General features: G+C 39.7%; 1 protein-coding gene across 1 annotated transcript; it reads right to left on the bottom strand.

The window, feature by feature from the left end:
• Positions 1-7,314: 7,314 nt before the first annotated feature.
• Positions 7,315-9,529, bottom strand: LOC308690159 (potassium voltage-gated channel subfamily A member 1). Its single transcript, XM_081364474.1, has one exon. It carries the CDS (start codon positions 9,518-9,520, stop codon positions 7,880-7,882), a length of 1,641 nt encoding a protein of 546 aa, XP_081220600.1. The 5' UTR covers positions 9,521-9,529; the 3' UTR covers positions 7,315-7,879.
• Between the last annotated feature and the right edge of the window lie 7,048 nt (positions 9,530-16,577).

Below are 16,577 nucleotides of genomic sequence, written 5' to 3'. Positions count from 1 at the left end.
TTGTCAAATTCGTCCCCATTCGCAGCCTAACCATTATGTTAATCATGTTATATTTGGTTGAAAAGAGGGGTCTGAGCTTATCACATCTCCAGCGAATGCTTATGATGAGGTCAGACCCTCCTCTTCAACCAAATTTAACATGGTTAGCTTGCACACATAAAAAAAAAAACAAAAAAAAAAACAGACAGTTGTGACATGTTTGCAATCATGAAGCACTTTCAAGAGCTTAAAGGCCCCATGAAATCTAAAGTTTTTTAGCTTTTAGTATGAATATGATAGCATTAAAGGGTTAGTTCACCCAAAAATGAAAATTCTGTCAGTAATCACCCTCATGTTCCAACCCCGTAAGACTTTCGTTCATCTTCAGAACACAAATTAAGATATTTTTGATGAAATCTGAGAGCTGTCTCACTCCTTCATAGGCTTATATGTAATTGCATCTGCCTGCCCAGAAAAGTTAGTAAAGACATTGTTAAAATAGTCCAAGTGACTACAGTGGCTCAACCTTAAGTTTATCAGGTGACGAGAATACTTTTTGTGCGCAAAAAACATAACAAAAATAACGACTTCATTCAACTATTAATTTTCTTCTGTGTGGGCCACTGAGTGAGTTCACGAGAGCGCCACGACACATGCGCGAGAACATACAGCCTATGAAGGAATGAGACAGCTCTCAGAAATATTAAAAAATATCTTAACTTGTGTTCTGAAGATGAACGGAAGTCTTACGGGGTTGGAACAACATGAGGGCGAGTAATTACTGACAGAATTTTCAGTTTTGGGTGAATTAACCCTTTAAGCCAAATTTATATTTCTGCGTCGGACCTACGGAGTATCCTCTATGCCATCGATTCTCAAAGTGTCAAAGAACGGTCAGTGCATCACGTGATCAACTGCTAAATTCAAACTGTGCTTTCGCGCGTTGGCTGACACTGAGCAAGAGACGGACACGCTCAGCGGAGTCAGCGCTTGTCATATATCATTCACAACTATTCAGGGTTTTCAACCACAAAATGGAGCGTTTTTGCGTAGCGCGTCTGTGTTGCACGTCATCACGCATCACACACATGACCTGCTTCGGCCAATTGTGAGCCTACGTGATGACGTGCAACACAGACGCGCTACGCAAAAACACTACGAGGCCCAGAGAGAAGGAATTGAATAGTGGAATAAAGTCGGTATTTTTGTTTGTTTTTGCGCACAAAAAGTATTCTCGTCGCTTGATATACTTAAGATTGAGCCACTGGAGTCACTTGGACTATTTTAACGATGTTTTTAATAACTATTCTGGGTCGGCGAGTTTCGGTCAATCTGGAAGCCTATGGAAGAGTCAGAATTCTGTCAGATTTCATCAAAAATATCTTAATTTGTGTTCCGAAGATGAACGAAAGACTTACATGGTTGGAACAACATGAGGGTGAGTAATTACTGACAGAATTTTCATTTTTGGGTGAACTAACCCTTTAAGGACAAACCAGTGGATTTTTTTTTTTTTTTTGCGAAAACTTGATGAACTGAAGCAGTCAAAATCCACCATTCAATCCTGTGGTACACCCATAATCAAAGCACAGGAAGCTTCATATCGTGCCAGTCTCCGGATTGCCAAAGCTGGTAAGCTGCACACAATAGGTGAACAACTGTGTCTACCTTTAGCCAAAGAGATGACACGCATCATGTGTGGAGAGAATGCTGCCAAAGAGTTAAACTTGGTGCCGCTTTCAAATAACACTGTGTCACGGAGAATAAAAGACATGGCTGACGATGTTAAAAAGACACTGATTGAGCACATTCAAAAGTCAATATTTTGCCATCCAGCTTGACGAGACTACAGATGTCGCAGACTTGACCAATTTATTGGCCTATGTGAGATATGAAAATGACGGTGCAGCTCAGGAGGACTTTACTTGAGACCAGATCTACAGCAGAGCACACATTGCAGGTACTGGATGCGTTTATCCAAGAGAACAGACTGGACTGGAAAAAGTGTGTGGGAGTATGTACAGATGGCGTGAGGGCTATGACAGGTCGTCACAGTGGAGTTGCAGTTCGCATCCGAGAGGTAGCACCTGAGATGCACTGGACTCACTGCAGCATCCAGTGCGCTGGCGCTGGCAGTGAAGAAGATGCCTGATGACCTGAAGTCTGTGCTGGACTCTGCTGTGAAAACTGTGAACAGATCGATGAATTCTCGCTTATTTTGTGTGCTCTGCGAGGAAATGGGCAGTGAGCATGTCCAACTCTGGCTTCATACTGAAGTAAGGTGGCTTTCAAGAGGAAAGGTGCTTTCGAGGCTTTTCGAATTGCACAAAGAGGTCAAGATGTTCTTACAGGACACATATTTCCCCTTGTCAGACATTTTCGAGGATACTGTGTGGCTTAGTCAGCTGGCATACTTGTCTGACATTTTTTCACGTTTAAACAAACTGAATTTGGGACTACAGGGACTCTCCATCAATGTCTTTGACGTGCAGGACAAAATCAATGCACTGCTGGTTGATAGCAATTTTTCATTTGAAAGTCATGTGTCTAGTATCTATAAAACTACATTTTTTCATCTTAAAAATATATCTAAATTACGTCATATGCTCTCAATGAAAAATGCAGAACAATTAGTTCATGCGTTCATGACATCAAGGCTAGATTATTGTAATGCTCTATGGGTGGTTGAAACAAACTACAGCTAGTTCAAAACGCAGCAGCTCGAGTTCTTACAAGAACCAGGAAGTATGACCATATTAGCCCGGTTCTGTCAACACTGCATTGGCTCCCTATTAAACATTGTATACTTTTAAATATTGCTGATTACTTACAAAGCACTAAAGGGTTTAGCTCCCCAGTACTTGAACGAGTTCTTAACGCATTATAGTCCTTCACGTCTATTGCAATCTCAAAATTGATAATACCTAGAATATCACGACTGCTGGCGGTAGATCCTTTTCCCCTTTAACACCAAAACTTTGGAACAGTCTTCCTAACATTGTCTGGGAAGCAGACACACTCTGTCAGTTCAAATCTAGACTAAAAACACATCTCTTTGGCCTAGTATACACATAACACATTATAGACTTCTATAATTAAATGTCAGGCTGCATAGATTAGGTCAGCCGGAACTGGGAACACTTCCCATAAATCCTGATGTATTTGCTACATCATAAGAAGGATGGCGTCTATGCTAATATTTGTCTCTCTGTTTATCCCAGGTTTACCGCAGTCCGCCAGATCCAAGCTGTATCCAGATCTGATGAAGGACCTGCGCCTGGACACGATGACAACGCTGTCCCGAAGTGTCAACCAGTCCCTCCCCTGTGAAGGCCTCTTTCCCTTCCCTTTACCTCAGTACAGATAAAATGTTGTCGGGATAATTCCGGTTTGCGTGGCTACGCAGACGCGACATAAAAAAATCTGTATTATACATTTTTAAGGCCAGACATGTAGTTTATTGAGGGTTGCTTTGTAAAGGACTGCACGCCTGCGCACATATATATTCTAACGCACATACCTTTGGACTGAACATGTAACGCGCATGTGCTCGTTATTTTCGCGGGTTTGCGTTTTTGAGGTTTGTGCAGAGATAACGGATAGCGAATCAATCAGTCAAAAATAACTTTAGCTGTACAATAACTTTAGCTGGATAATAACTTTATCCTAGAGTAGCACAGTGAATACCCTCTGCTTTCCGACAAGTTGTTGTCATAAAAACAAAGTACAGAAGCAGGGTGGATGCTGAGCCAAACGTGAGACTGAAGCTGACCTCCATTGACCCAGACATCTTAGGACTGTGTTCACGGAGGCATGCGCACACATAACATAAGCTCATGGAAGTTGTCAACAACATGTACTTTTAAGTGCAATAGATTTTAATTTAATCTTTAAGTACAGTTTTTATTTTGCTTTTAGGTTCAATACATTTTAATTTAATCATTATTTAAGTTTTTTTTATTTACCTGTATGTAAGCACTGTGCAGTGTTGATGTTAAAACTGTGTTGTTACAATGTTTAAAGTTGCTGACAATAATAAATATTCTTATTATAAATAAAACTGACTGGTTTTTCATAGCTGTAGCTGAATAGTTAGGCCTACTACTACTGTATTTTAATATTGGTCATAATGGTGGTACTTGGAGAGCCAAATATTTTCTGAGGTGGTACTTGGTGTAAAACATTTGAGAACCACTGCTCTATACAATACTTCTGCGTCGTTGCCCGCATTGATGTGCAATTACACATGCAGAGGGAGCATGTGAAACCTGGCGGAGGGGCTCTAGCAGACCAATCACAGCGCTTGCGGTCCACATAGAATTGACGCGTTGTTACATTTTGTGCACGTCAGGGTATGGCAGAGGCTACGCTTGCTTACACACAGCTTACGACGTAGCTATGGCCCGAGTTCGCCGCAGAAGTACAAACTGGGCTTTAAGGTTATGAATAAGCTGGTGTGCTCCAAAACAATGACAAAATTCGCATTTAGGAGTTATAAGCATTCAAAACTTATAGTCTCTCACTTCCGCTAAAATGGATCTTGGATTTTGATGACATCACCGCGGACTTCAGCTTTTCATCACATCTTCTGTCCAATCAAATGCTCTCTAGAATCTAGAGCGTCCCGCGACTCCCGTCCCCTATGCTATAAATGCCCCCTATGCTATAAATACCACCTGGCCAAAGCAAACGTTGACACGTCATGGAACAATATGGGTTGGAGAAGTGTGTTCGGTTGCTCAAACGCTTGAGTTTTATTCCGTTTTCCAACAGTACGTTGTAGGGCTGAACGATATATCGTTATCGTATCTATATCGAGATATGAACTTTCAAGATATTAATATCGAAAAAAGCAACGATATAGACGATATAGATTTTCCCTCTCCGCGCTCGCCCTGCATACAACTCTGGCAGTCACAACAAACATCAGTTTTACGAGTGTCCTTGAATGCACCGCTAAAGCCAGCGCGCGCACACTACCAGGGACGTGGGAACTATATTGTGAGAGGGGGGGCGGCGTTTCCATGGTGACGCGTCATTGCTTGTCACGTGACACACCGCAGCAGCAACAGCGCTGAATGAATGATGATCTGCTTTTATGTCATTTTTCCTTTTTTATTCAGAATATTCACAAATGTGTTAGCTATGGCATGAAATATCTGATATTCCGATTGTCAAATACATGCAAGTGGAAGTATATTGTTGTTTAAACACCTTTATAACGATCGCTTTAGTTGAGCTGTATGCGCGATGGGCGCCGCCGTGTTAGTTTGTGCCGCAGACGCAGTTCAGAGAATCGGATCTGTTGGATTTACAACCTCTATGTTTACAACACGTGAATTCATCCACTTCTCCCGAAATACTGAAAAGTAAGTGGCTGGTGAACTGGGAATAGAATAGAGTAAACATTGAAGTTACTTACACAATGTGTATCTGATATGAATAAAACGTGTCGAATTATAATGGAAAGGATTATTATTACCTCTTCCATAGACATCAGTGTGTATTTTACAAACTCTAAATGTATTGTTTTTTTAGTACTTACGTAGTCATATCGTATTGTATCGATATCGAGATATCTGGCATGAAAATCGAGATATGAAATTTTGTCCATATCGTTCAGCCCTAGTACGTTGGTTATGAATGAAATGACTAGAATTTATTCACCTCTACTATTTAATCGAACATATCATCAGCGCTCGGATTCGCTTCCATGGTGCTGTCAAGTCCGAATTGCAGTCTATGAGGTAAACTAAGCGCTATTGGCTATTTAAAAATGTCGCTATTGGCCATTCAATATGTCTCGCCTTAGCTTCCTGTTTCAGTGGAAATTACGAAATTAGTAGATGAACAAGCCCAGGGGTCTGAAGGGAGTCTCTACAGCGCCAAATTTCACATTTTAGTGTGTAATTAACACAAACACCATAGAGCTTAGTTCAGAGTGCATTTGAAGATCTTCCTGCAGAAACGTGTCGATATGCCATTTGGATGTGCCTAAGTTTTATTGCTATCAGTCTTTATATTTATACTCCTGACCTACACTGCCCACTGTCCAAAATGCAGCTGTCTCATGTATCTATGCAACCAAAATAAGCATGCAGTACACAAACTCAAACACTTTCTCGAAGGTTATGTGATATAACCTATAACGGGCATATCTAATCCTCTGTGAAACAGGATATGTCACTCCTCATAGAACAACCCTGTGTGTGATCGCCACGGCCACAATCACACACACTTATTTTCTGGTTCCTGGCACCAACATGTAATAACACCTCACTCTCTTTCAAGCACTTGCATACAGGAGGTTCACACAGCGTCAATAATGACTCTTATTTTGTCTATGATATGTCATTTAACAGCTCAACATGAATAAATATGAACTAATTCTCTGAATTTTAGATCATGCAACGCAATGGCTGTGTAAAAATTGAAACACTTGTTTAGAACAATTTAAAGGGAAAGTTCACCCTAAAATGAAGATTTTGTCATCATTTACTCACCCTCAAATTGTTCCAAATCTGTATGAGTATTTTTTTTTTCCTACTATGGAAGTCGAGGGTGAGTAAATTATGACAGAATTAAATTTTTTGGGTGAACGATCCTCCAGAGTTTTCCAGAATCATGAAAATGTAAAGTGTGTGTGGGTCAACTGCTCTGAAATAAACATAGGCCTACTAAAGAATATGTACTTGCACATTTTTGGGGTTAACGTTTTTTTACGCTGTACATAAACCATGTTTTTTTTTTTTTTTGGCTAGTCTATTAGGGTTAAATGAACAAACGCTAAAATATTATAATGTCATAACATAATGTACAATAACTGTGGTTACAATTGTGTATAAAAAACACAAAATTCCAAACGCAAGAAAAGCACTGAAAGCAAATGAAACAGACAGTGAAGACTAAATGAGGAGACTGACCTTATATGAAATCGGATCACTGGATTTTCTTCAAGTTCTCCTCTGGTGTCAGTGGATTATCATGGTTCAGTCATTTGTAGAGGTTTCTCTTTCCTGTACACGGCAATTTCTGCTTGAATACATCAAACTTCAGGGATAAAATTGAAAAGGCTTCATCGTTGTGAGTTCAGCGGCAAAACAGTTGTCCGATTCCTTGGAGTGGTTCTTAAATTTCATACACCAATTAGTTTTAAAATTTAGTGAAAAAATATTGCTATAAATAAATTAAGATACTGATAGCCACAAACTTCACAAAAACTGTGTTTTAGACTAACAATAAAAGTGGTATTGATCAAGACCCTAAAGTCCAAACAATTATTTTACAGGAAATTATGTACATGCATTTTTTTTTTTTTTTTTTTTTTTTATAATATGCTTTAAAAGAAGAAACCCTATTTTGGCTTTTCACATAAGTTGGAGACATTGGGGAACTATATACAATAAAATAAGTAAAAGAGTTAAGGCCTGTGATTTTTGAATTTCAAAGCATCCCATCAAAGCAAGTTCTTAATATTTTACTTATTTAATTCATTATTATTTTGTTTTCTGCTCTGAATAACAAATCTTAAAAGTAACGCTTAAAAGCTGTTGGTGCCCAAGAGATCAACAGATTAAAATGTACTTTTAAACTTTCCAGGATTTTAGCAGTGCGATGATCCTTGGATTGCACAGATTTTGGGTGCATTAAGCATGGATGGACTAGAGGTTTGTCTTTCTCAGGAGCATTTAATATTCAATTTATCACGTTAGTCTTCTCAAACATGTTTGATTCCTCACTATATTCTTAATCACTGGAATTTGAAGATTTCTTCAACAGATGACAACAACACAACAATGCTGCTCCTGGTAAGTATCCCTGAGATTAAAATAGCTGGAAAGTTGGAAGTTGACGAAACAATGACGGGCACCGGTAGTGCAATGGGGTGGTGATGGATGAACTAGAGGTCTGTTTCTCTAGCATCCAAGCAAAATGTATAAAGGGAACGTTTAATATCCATTCTGCTGTTAGCTTTCATGTTAGTCTTTTCAACAGGCGTTGTTTCTTCATTGTGTTCTGTATCTCTGGAGTTGGAGGTTGATGATTTCCTCAGCCCATGAATTTCATCACATGGGTTTGAAGTGCCACCATTATTTGGCTCGTCTCTGAGAGATGCCTGGTCTTGGTCAGTTTCTCTGTGGTAGAAATAGTTGAAATTAGACACGATGACGGGCACCGGTAGTGCAATGGTCAACACCCCAGCAATGGCACAGAGAGAGCCCACAATTTTGCCCCCCACCGTCACCGGTCTCATGTCACCATACCCAACTGTTGTCATGGTCACCACCGCCCACCAGAAGGCATCTGGGATGCTGGAAAAGTGAGACTCAGGTTCATCTGCTTCAGCAAAGAAGACAGCACTGGAGAACAATATGACACCAATGAAAAGAAAGAAGATCAAGAGGCCCAGCTCTCGCATGCTGGCTTTCAGAGTCTGACCCAAGATCTGAAGCCCCTTGGAGTGTCTAGAGAGCTTAAATATGCGAAACACCCGAACCAAACGAATGACCCTTAGTATGGCCAGAGACATGGCCTGTTGGCCATTATTGTGCTCCTGGCCCTGCTGTTCCGCCAGCTCTGTGCCCAGTGTGATGAAGTAAGGCATGATGGACATGATGTCAATGATGTTCATGATGGTTTTGGAGAATTCTGACTTACTTGGACAAGCAAAGAAGCGCACAAAGAGCTCAAAGGTGAACCAAATCACGCAGGTGGTTTCAATGATGAAGAACGGGTCGGTGAAGGTGAGCGACGGGCGCTCTTGAGTACCATTGATCGCGCGACTGGTCACTGGAAGCTCTCGCTCGTCGCGAAACTCGGGTAAAGTTTCCAGACAGAAAGTTATGATAGAAATGGTGATGACGAGGACGGAGACGATAGCGATGCCTCGCGCAGGACTGGAGCTTTCAGGGTACTCAAAAATGAGCCATACCTGTTTTTGAAACTCATTCTGTGGCAACGGTTTCTCCTCTTCTTTGATAAAGCCCTCGTCCTCGCGGAAACGGTCCATCGCTTCTTCTCCCAGCTGATAAAAGCGGATTTCGTCGGCAAACACGTCGATCGACACGTTAACAGGTCGCCGGATTTTCCCTCCGGACTGATAGAAATAAAGAATTCCGTCAAAACTCGGTCTGTTACGATCAAAGAAATACTCGTTCCTGAGAGGGTCGAAATACTTTATTCTCTTGTCAGGATCTCCCAGTAAAGTGTCGGGAAACTGGTTCAGAGTGCCCAACTGGGTCTCGAACCTCAGCCCGGCGATATTAATAAGAACTCGTTCGTTGTTCTCATGGTCCATATCCATATCCAGAATGTCCTCATCAAACAAATGGGGACTGTAATAATCCACCGTATTCTCAGTGGAGCCCATCATTGTGTTGTTCATGTCGTTCATTTTCCATGAGCTCTGTTGTGGACTTCTGGAGTATATTTCTTTGTTGTGGACCAAGCGTGGACGATCCAGTGAGTTTTGGTTCTGGTAGGTTTCTCCATCACTGCCTCCATCTCCTCGCTTATCAAAACTCACCAAAGCTATCTCCATTTCCAAGCCATTAAATATTCATTAATAAAAGACCTGTAGAATTAAAAACCAAAAAGCCACTCATAAATCCACACTCGTTTTCTTTGCCGTTAGATTCTGCTTCGGATAAAGATGTGCATCATAATCCAAACATCCTCCCGTCACTCTGGTAATACATGTCTGTGCTCTGAGCGTAAGTACTGGAGTGATTCATAGGACTCGGTTCTTTTGAACGGATCCTTTTGAATGAATCGATTCGCAAAACGGTGGTGTATCACTCGGCTGTGAGGACTTTCTTTGAGGTGGATGGATATGGAAATAAATTCGAAGTAATAAACAATGTTGATTTTATTGAAGAATCAGCCACCTGCCGGGCGGGAACCAGAGCAAGAGTGGTCACACAAATGAATTGAATGAAGCGAATCATTTCGCTGAAATGTGTGGGGGGAGAGATTCCCTCCGTTCAACATTCTAGCTATTTATGTTTTTTAATACCAAACATGCTATAAAATTATTTTTAATAGCCTATTTAAGATTGGAGGTTTGAGTTTTTAATTGTTGATCTCTAACCCATGTAGCAAAGCCTTAAAAAAATGTTTGTAAATTTAAGTTAAGATTTAGTTTTTAATGTAAGCCTCAAGGTTTCTATAAGCTAGTGTGCTCCAAACAACAATAAAATACGCATTTAGAAGATAGAAGCATTCAAAACAGTCTCTCACTTCTGCCAATATGTATCAATGATTATGATGACATCACTCTGCACTTCAGCTTCTCATCAGATTTTCTGGCCAATCAAATGCTCTCTAGAATCTAAAGTGCACCTCCGCCTATATTATAAATAGATGCTGAAGCTGCTGCTGAAATCAGTCACTTGTTCACACATTTACTATTTTCTACACGGTGAATGGCACATAAGGCCCTATATAGGGAATAGGGAACCATTCAGACAGTGTAAATATGCTTTCCATTGGGATGAATGAAGTCTGGTTTCATGTGAACCGGCACACAGTCTGCTCTGGTCCAGATACACGATAGCACAGAGCGGATGACCGAGTTGGCGCAGACCAAAAAAACGTATATCGAACCCATTTGATTTCTCCACAGAATGCCATATTTTAAAGCGACGGAGGAGATCAGGAGGAGAAACGGTTAGAGATTAGAAAGAAACTGCGGCTTTGCCGAGCTCAACGGCTCTGGTCGAGCTGTGATATAAACTAAACGCTACTGGCTATTTTAAAAAGGGGGAGGAGCTGTTCAATATGTCCCCCCCCCCCCCAGTCTTCCTGTTTCAGTAGAAATGACCTCAAAACATTGAATAATGCTGTGTGTTTCAAGGCACTTCAGTGGGCTTTTAACCCCAAGCAACACTGTTAATAAAAGGGTAACTAAAGTGAAAGCATTAATAAAAGATAAATATAACTATTGTCTTTGTTGTAGATTTTTTCATCATGCTCACTAAGCTTTTTATGTTTATATGTACGCATTATGCAATATACAAGACACGTAGGTTATTGTCTACAGACAATGGTGTATGAAATATATGAAAGCCTGCCAACTGCCATTTTCTGACTCTTCTCATGTGATTTACTTTCTGGCATCTGTGAGTTATTTTGAGAAATGGCGCACATATTTAACTAACCGAGCACAGAGGAATTCACATGGATGATTCCTGTATGTGCATCAATTTAGAATTGCAAATGATGCATTACAATGCTCAATTTTACTTCAGAAATCTCACAGGACCAGATACTTTCTTCTTCAAATATTGTGTAATGTCAACTTGCACACATTTTAAGCCTTGCATGAACACAAATGTCAAAGCTTTTGATTTGAAGCCTGATTTAAAATTAGATTTTCAAAATCTGGAATATTTTCCCCCACTGGGATAAAACTATGGCAACAGCACTTCTGACTGAGACACGTGAAGCCAACTTCATGACTCCAAAATACAGTATGACTAAAAAATCTTTTTGACCAAATCTGCATGAACTATCAACCAACCATGTCCTAAATAAAAGTTTAAAATTATTAAGGACTTTTAACATTTGTTTTTCATTAAGGGTGGTACAGTAACACCACATAGAGTGTTTGACATCAAACCCTACTTAAATAATAAAACATTTAAAATATTTTTTATCATTGAAGAGTCTTTGATTCAAGTTATTCAAGTCATTGTCAGTGTGATTTTTTTAATATTTTCTAAATTAACATCTTATTTTACCCGAAAGCCTGATTTACCTTAATTCGATTTACGAATATATATCATTACAAATGCCTTGCACATACTGTATCTTGACATGCCTTCATGGATTATCATAATCATCATCTTCTTCCGCTTCTTCAGCCCGTAGGCGCAAACGACAGTGAGAGACCTATCCCCGACCCGAAGGCACAGGGAAGCGACCCTCTTGTTCTCCGGGGTGAACTCCAACACATGGCGGCTGAGCTGGGGGGCTATAAGCAAACCCTCACCAGCCCGACGCCTCTCACCATGGGCAACTCCAGTGGTAAAGAGTCCATCCTCTCTCAAGGAGTGTGGTTCCAGAGCCCAAGCCGTGGGTCGGTATCTAGTCGGTATCTCTCAAGCTTAGGCTCCTTCCCCGCCAGCGAGGTGACGTTCCACGTCTCTAGAGCTAGTTTCCTTGTCCAGGGATCGGGTTGTCGAGGCCCCCGCCTTCGACTGCCGCCCGATCCACTTTGCACCGGCCCCTTACGGTCCCTCCTGCCAGTGGTGAGCCCACGGGAGGGCGGCCTCACGTCGCTCCTTCGGGCTGAGCCTGACCGGGCCCTTCATGGATTAACACAGCTTTATTTATACTTTTCCAGTAGCATATATGCATTTCTATTTTGCGATTGGATGCATTTTAGGTACAACGTTTTACTGAGATGTTACTTTAAAACTTACTTAAGATGTTATTGAAAATCCAGAGTACACAATTTCTCAGTCACACTGAGTGAGACATGTCCCTTTTATCATTAGATTTTCATTTTATTTTTTGTGGGGAAGCTGTGATATCTTACAGAAGTCCTTTATCCCTCAAACACTGCCTCATTTGCCCTCTCCATATGCTGAGCAATCTGCCTGTGTGGAAATAAAACACTTAAAAACTGCTGCCGTTGAAGACAAGTAGGGAAATGATAAATGCTTAAAAAAAGGAATGAGTGGGTTAAGTGTAAGAGGAAAGGAGAGAGATTATGTGTTGAAGGTGTCAAGCGGGTAACAGGTGATGGAGAACTGATCCCGGTGGGGTATTAACAATGAGGTGGCTGAAGATCTGCTGCTGCTTCTCTTATCGTGGCATTTGCACTCTTTCTCATTCACTCCATTCTGTGGTAAAATCTGGCTCACATGACCTCAGTCTTTATTCATGCTTCAAGATAATCTCCAGAGCTATATAAAAGAGTTTAAAATAGAACTGCATTCACCTGTTTCTGTGTGTCTGTAGTTTGTTGAGGCTATCACTGGTTAAACCAAGTCAAACGTTCATCTAAAGCAGGGATATTCAATTAAAGTTCCAAGAGGTCCAGTCTCTATATTTCCTTCCCAGCAGAGGTCCAGACAATACTTTTTTGGAACAGTCATACATTTCCATCGGGGCCAGCCGTAGTACTTTGTAGAAGAAAAAATCCAAAACACTCAAAATATTAATCAAAGATGAGAATCTTGGGCCCTGAGAGCCAAAGCAGTAAGTGTCTAAGAATTCTTACCAATATTTACCAAAAAAAAGCAAAATTTTCTCCCACCTGGATATGAATATAAAAAAGTGAGATTAGATCAGGCTATTCTTTATTTATTTACATTTAAACACCTATGTCTATGGCACATATAGGCATTGGGACTGAGAACGTTCTTAGAACAACATTCCCAGATAACAAAAATATGTTCTTAAAATGTTTTTCTAACATTCATTAAGTTATGAAAACGTTATTTCTGAATGTTTTCTCAACGTTCAAAACATCAGTTTTTTTATTCTTAAGTATTAAGAATGTTTTTTTATTTGTTTATGTGAACGTTAAAGGAACATTCAATTATATAATTTTGGAAATGTTAGGAGAACGTTATTTCTGAATGTTTTCTTAAAGGAGTGATGAACTGAGAAATCAAAATTTCCTTGAGCTTTTGACATATAAGAGATCATCATACTATAATAATATCCTGTAAGTTTCAGAACTGAAAACTACCTTGTTAGTCCAATAAAAGCTTTTATAGATATCAGGCTCAGCAAACGACTCGTTTTTCAAAGTGGGGAACTATGACGTCATAGAGGATAAAACACCGCCTCCACAAAAGAAGATCAACGCCTACTTCAACACGACCTGTTTAGCCCCGCCCACCGATTCGCCCAAACATGCTAAATAACTTAGGACGACATGATAATTGCTAAACCGGATCGAGCTACTTACAAGCAATAAACATGCTGTTTACTAAATATTGTGCAGCGCCTGTTTGTTGAAGAAGAAAGTCTGCATAAGCTTCCTTCGGATTCCAGCATGGTTAAACTTTATTAAATCAGTCAATCACAATTTCCCAACACCGATCTGCCAGCAACATGTAAGTAACCATGTGTACTCTAATGCCTGATCTGCGATCAGTGATTTCTGTGTAATTATTCAAGTTCAGATATTTCTCTTAAAATCGTTCAATACTGTTTATGCTTCAGTGACTAAACGATCAACTTCACATAATTTCTCGTAGTATTATGAAAATAATCTTTTTTAAACTGATATTAAATTATATACAGAAAGCGATCAAAGAACGATCCCTTTCCAATCGCCCAAGCTGTCAATCAAACAGCACAGCGCGAGCCGCGAGAGCTTATCTGGACACTTACCAAACTCGTGATGAAATAATGACACTGTTACACTACACAAAGAAGCTCTTACTGTGTATTCACATCGTGTTTGCATTGTGATTTGTAAGCATTTGTGAGAGTGCAAAAATTGCGTTGCAATGATAAGATCTTTATTCACGCGATCAACAGACTTTCATCTGCTCAGTCAGTGCTCATCATGCTGCAACCTTTCATGTGATGGAATAGATTTAAATATAATGCTTTAAACGATACTTTTCACGATTTGTTAATCTCGTTAGCTGTAATAGTAAAAACGTAGTAAAAGTTTTCGAAAGAGTTCATATAATACTAGCTATTTCATATGCAAGCATGTCAGCCAATCACAGCAGTGGGCGTTTGGACTGCAGTCTCACAGCAGACACGCCCCTTAAAACTGAGCGTTCAAATCTGAAGCTGAAATCAGGCTTGGAAAAATGGCTTTTATTTATAAATTATGACCATTTTTTATGTAAAAATCATACTAACATTATAAGGGCACCCCAGGCAACATTATAAAATAATAAAACAATCCAGTTCATGACCCCTTTAATGTTCCAAACATCCGTTTTTTTCCTTTGTTTATGTGAATGTTAGAGGAACATTCCATTCTGTTATTTTGGAAATGTTAGGAAAACGTTATTTCTGAATGTTTTCTGAATGTTCCAAACATCCGTTTTGTTTTTTGTTTTGTTTTTTTCAAAGTGTTAAGAACGTTTTTTATCTTGGTTTATGTGAAGTTAGAGGAACATTCAATTCTATCATTTTGGAAATGTTAGGAAAATGTTTTTTTCTTTGTTTATTCTATCATTTTGGAAATGTTAGGAAAACGTTATTTCTGGATGTTTTCTCAACATTCCAAACATCTGTTGGAAAATTCTTGAAAGTTCTCTTTAGGCTATAAAAAAAGTACATTCAGAGAACAGTCCTAGAACGTTCTTATTTGGTTCCCAAAACAATAACCAAATGGGAACCATATGGGAACGATAGGGGAAAATTCTGTGTTTGTTGTGTTCTTTGTTAGCTGTGATTGAACCTAATGCATTACTCTAATCAATCAAGACTTTGAACTTCCCTTCAGTAACAGCATTTCATCTGATTCTGAGCTAAATTCTCTCATTGTCTTTCTATCACTCACAACTCTGCGCATGCGCTCCATTCCATGCCATCTTTAAACCAAACATCCAGCGTCTCCAGGCAACCATTACAAGGTCTCTCTTCAGCCTGAAGCATCACTGTAAAATGACAGTTTTTTGAAACTCCGTATGAAACAATTCATATACACAGAATAATTTTGTGGTGTTTACTTTTTTCTTTCCATTGTGTTGTTTTCCACATGTCTTGTTAGATTTGACTTGTCTAGATGTATGTTTGAGTTTGTGTTCTTTTTTCCCTTGTGGTGGGTTGTGTTTTTGGTTTAGAAAATGTAATTTTTGCTCTTTATGATTCCATTGTTTGGACTGTGTACTTCCCAGATAAATTTTGTGTACTACTGCAGTAAATTGTGAATCTTAAAGTAAAGTCTTATCTGTTATTTTTGTAATTCAAATACTTAATGCACTTAGAAACTTTATACTCTGGACAAATATGTAAACACTCTGGACAAACTTAAAAATCCTGTCACTTGAAATCCAGACCTGTAGCTGTAAGAAATTGATTGATTCACGCTGGTGGTCTCCTGCACCCTGGTGGTCTCCTGAGATCTTCAGCTCCGTCCTGCTCCACCTTGGGGGGCCCCTCTACTCCACTGGTTCCATCCTGGTCCTTGCCGGCTCCGCCTTGGCTCTCGGAACTTCCGTCTCCACCTAAAGGTCCCTGCACACTGAGTCCGAAAATCGCGTCCGAAATTTTTGCACGTTAAAAAATAAATACGACCTAATGTTTTGTCAATCACGCTTACACACTGCCTCCGAAACTTTAGTCTGTCATGAAAAATTTCGGATGGGGTTTGATTTTCTGCGTTTTTCGCATCCAGAGCAAGCATTTTGAATGGTGTTTTGACAATTCAGAGCCACCGAATCAGGGGCCTGGCTCTCCACACCGCCCTCAGGATCGATCAATCTCTAATTTTTATAGTGCTTCATTAATAATGATTACAATTCATGCTGCCTAACAACTAACAATATTTCATTCCTACAACGTTCTGAAAATGTTAATTTATGGTTATAAAAATAAAACCTTTAGAGTTTGTTGGGTTCTTTATAACTTTAATTAGGCTGTCATACAAATACCTCTCTGCAACATTCTGA

This window comes from Scardinius erythrophthalmus (genome assembly GCF_964197995.2).
Source record: "Scardinius erythrophthalmus genome assembly, chromosome: 4".
In the NCBI taxonomy this organism is placed as follows: domain Eukaryota; kingdom Metazoa; phylum Chordata; class Actinopteri; order Cypriniformes; family Leuciscidae; genus Scardinius; species Scardinius erythrophthalmus.
The sequence above is the reverse complement of the archived record's forward strand: the minus strand, read 5'-3'. Positions and strand labels throughout refer to the sequence as shown.

Bases quoted from the DNA above. Each gene is read 5' to 3' on its own strand.
- LOC308690159 (XM_081364474.1), bottom strand. From the start codon at position 9,520: ATGGAGATAGCTTTGGTGAGTTTTGATAAGCGAGGAGATGGAGGCAGT.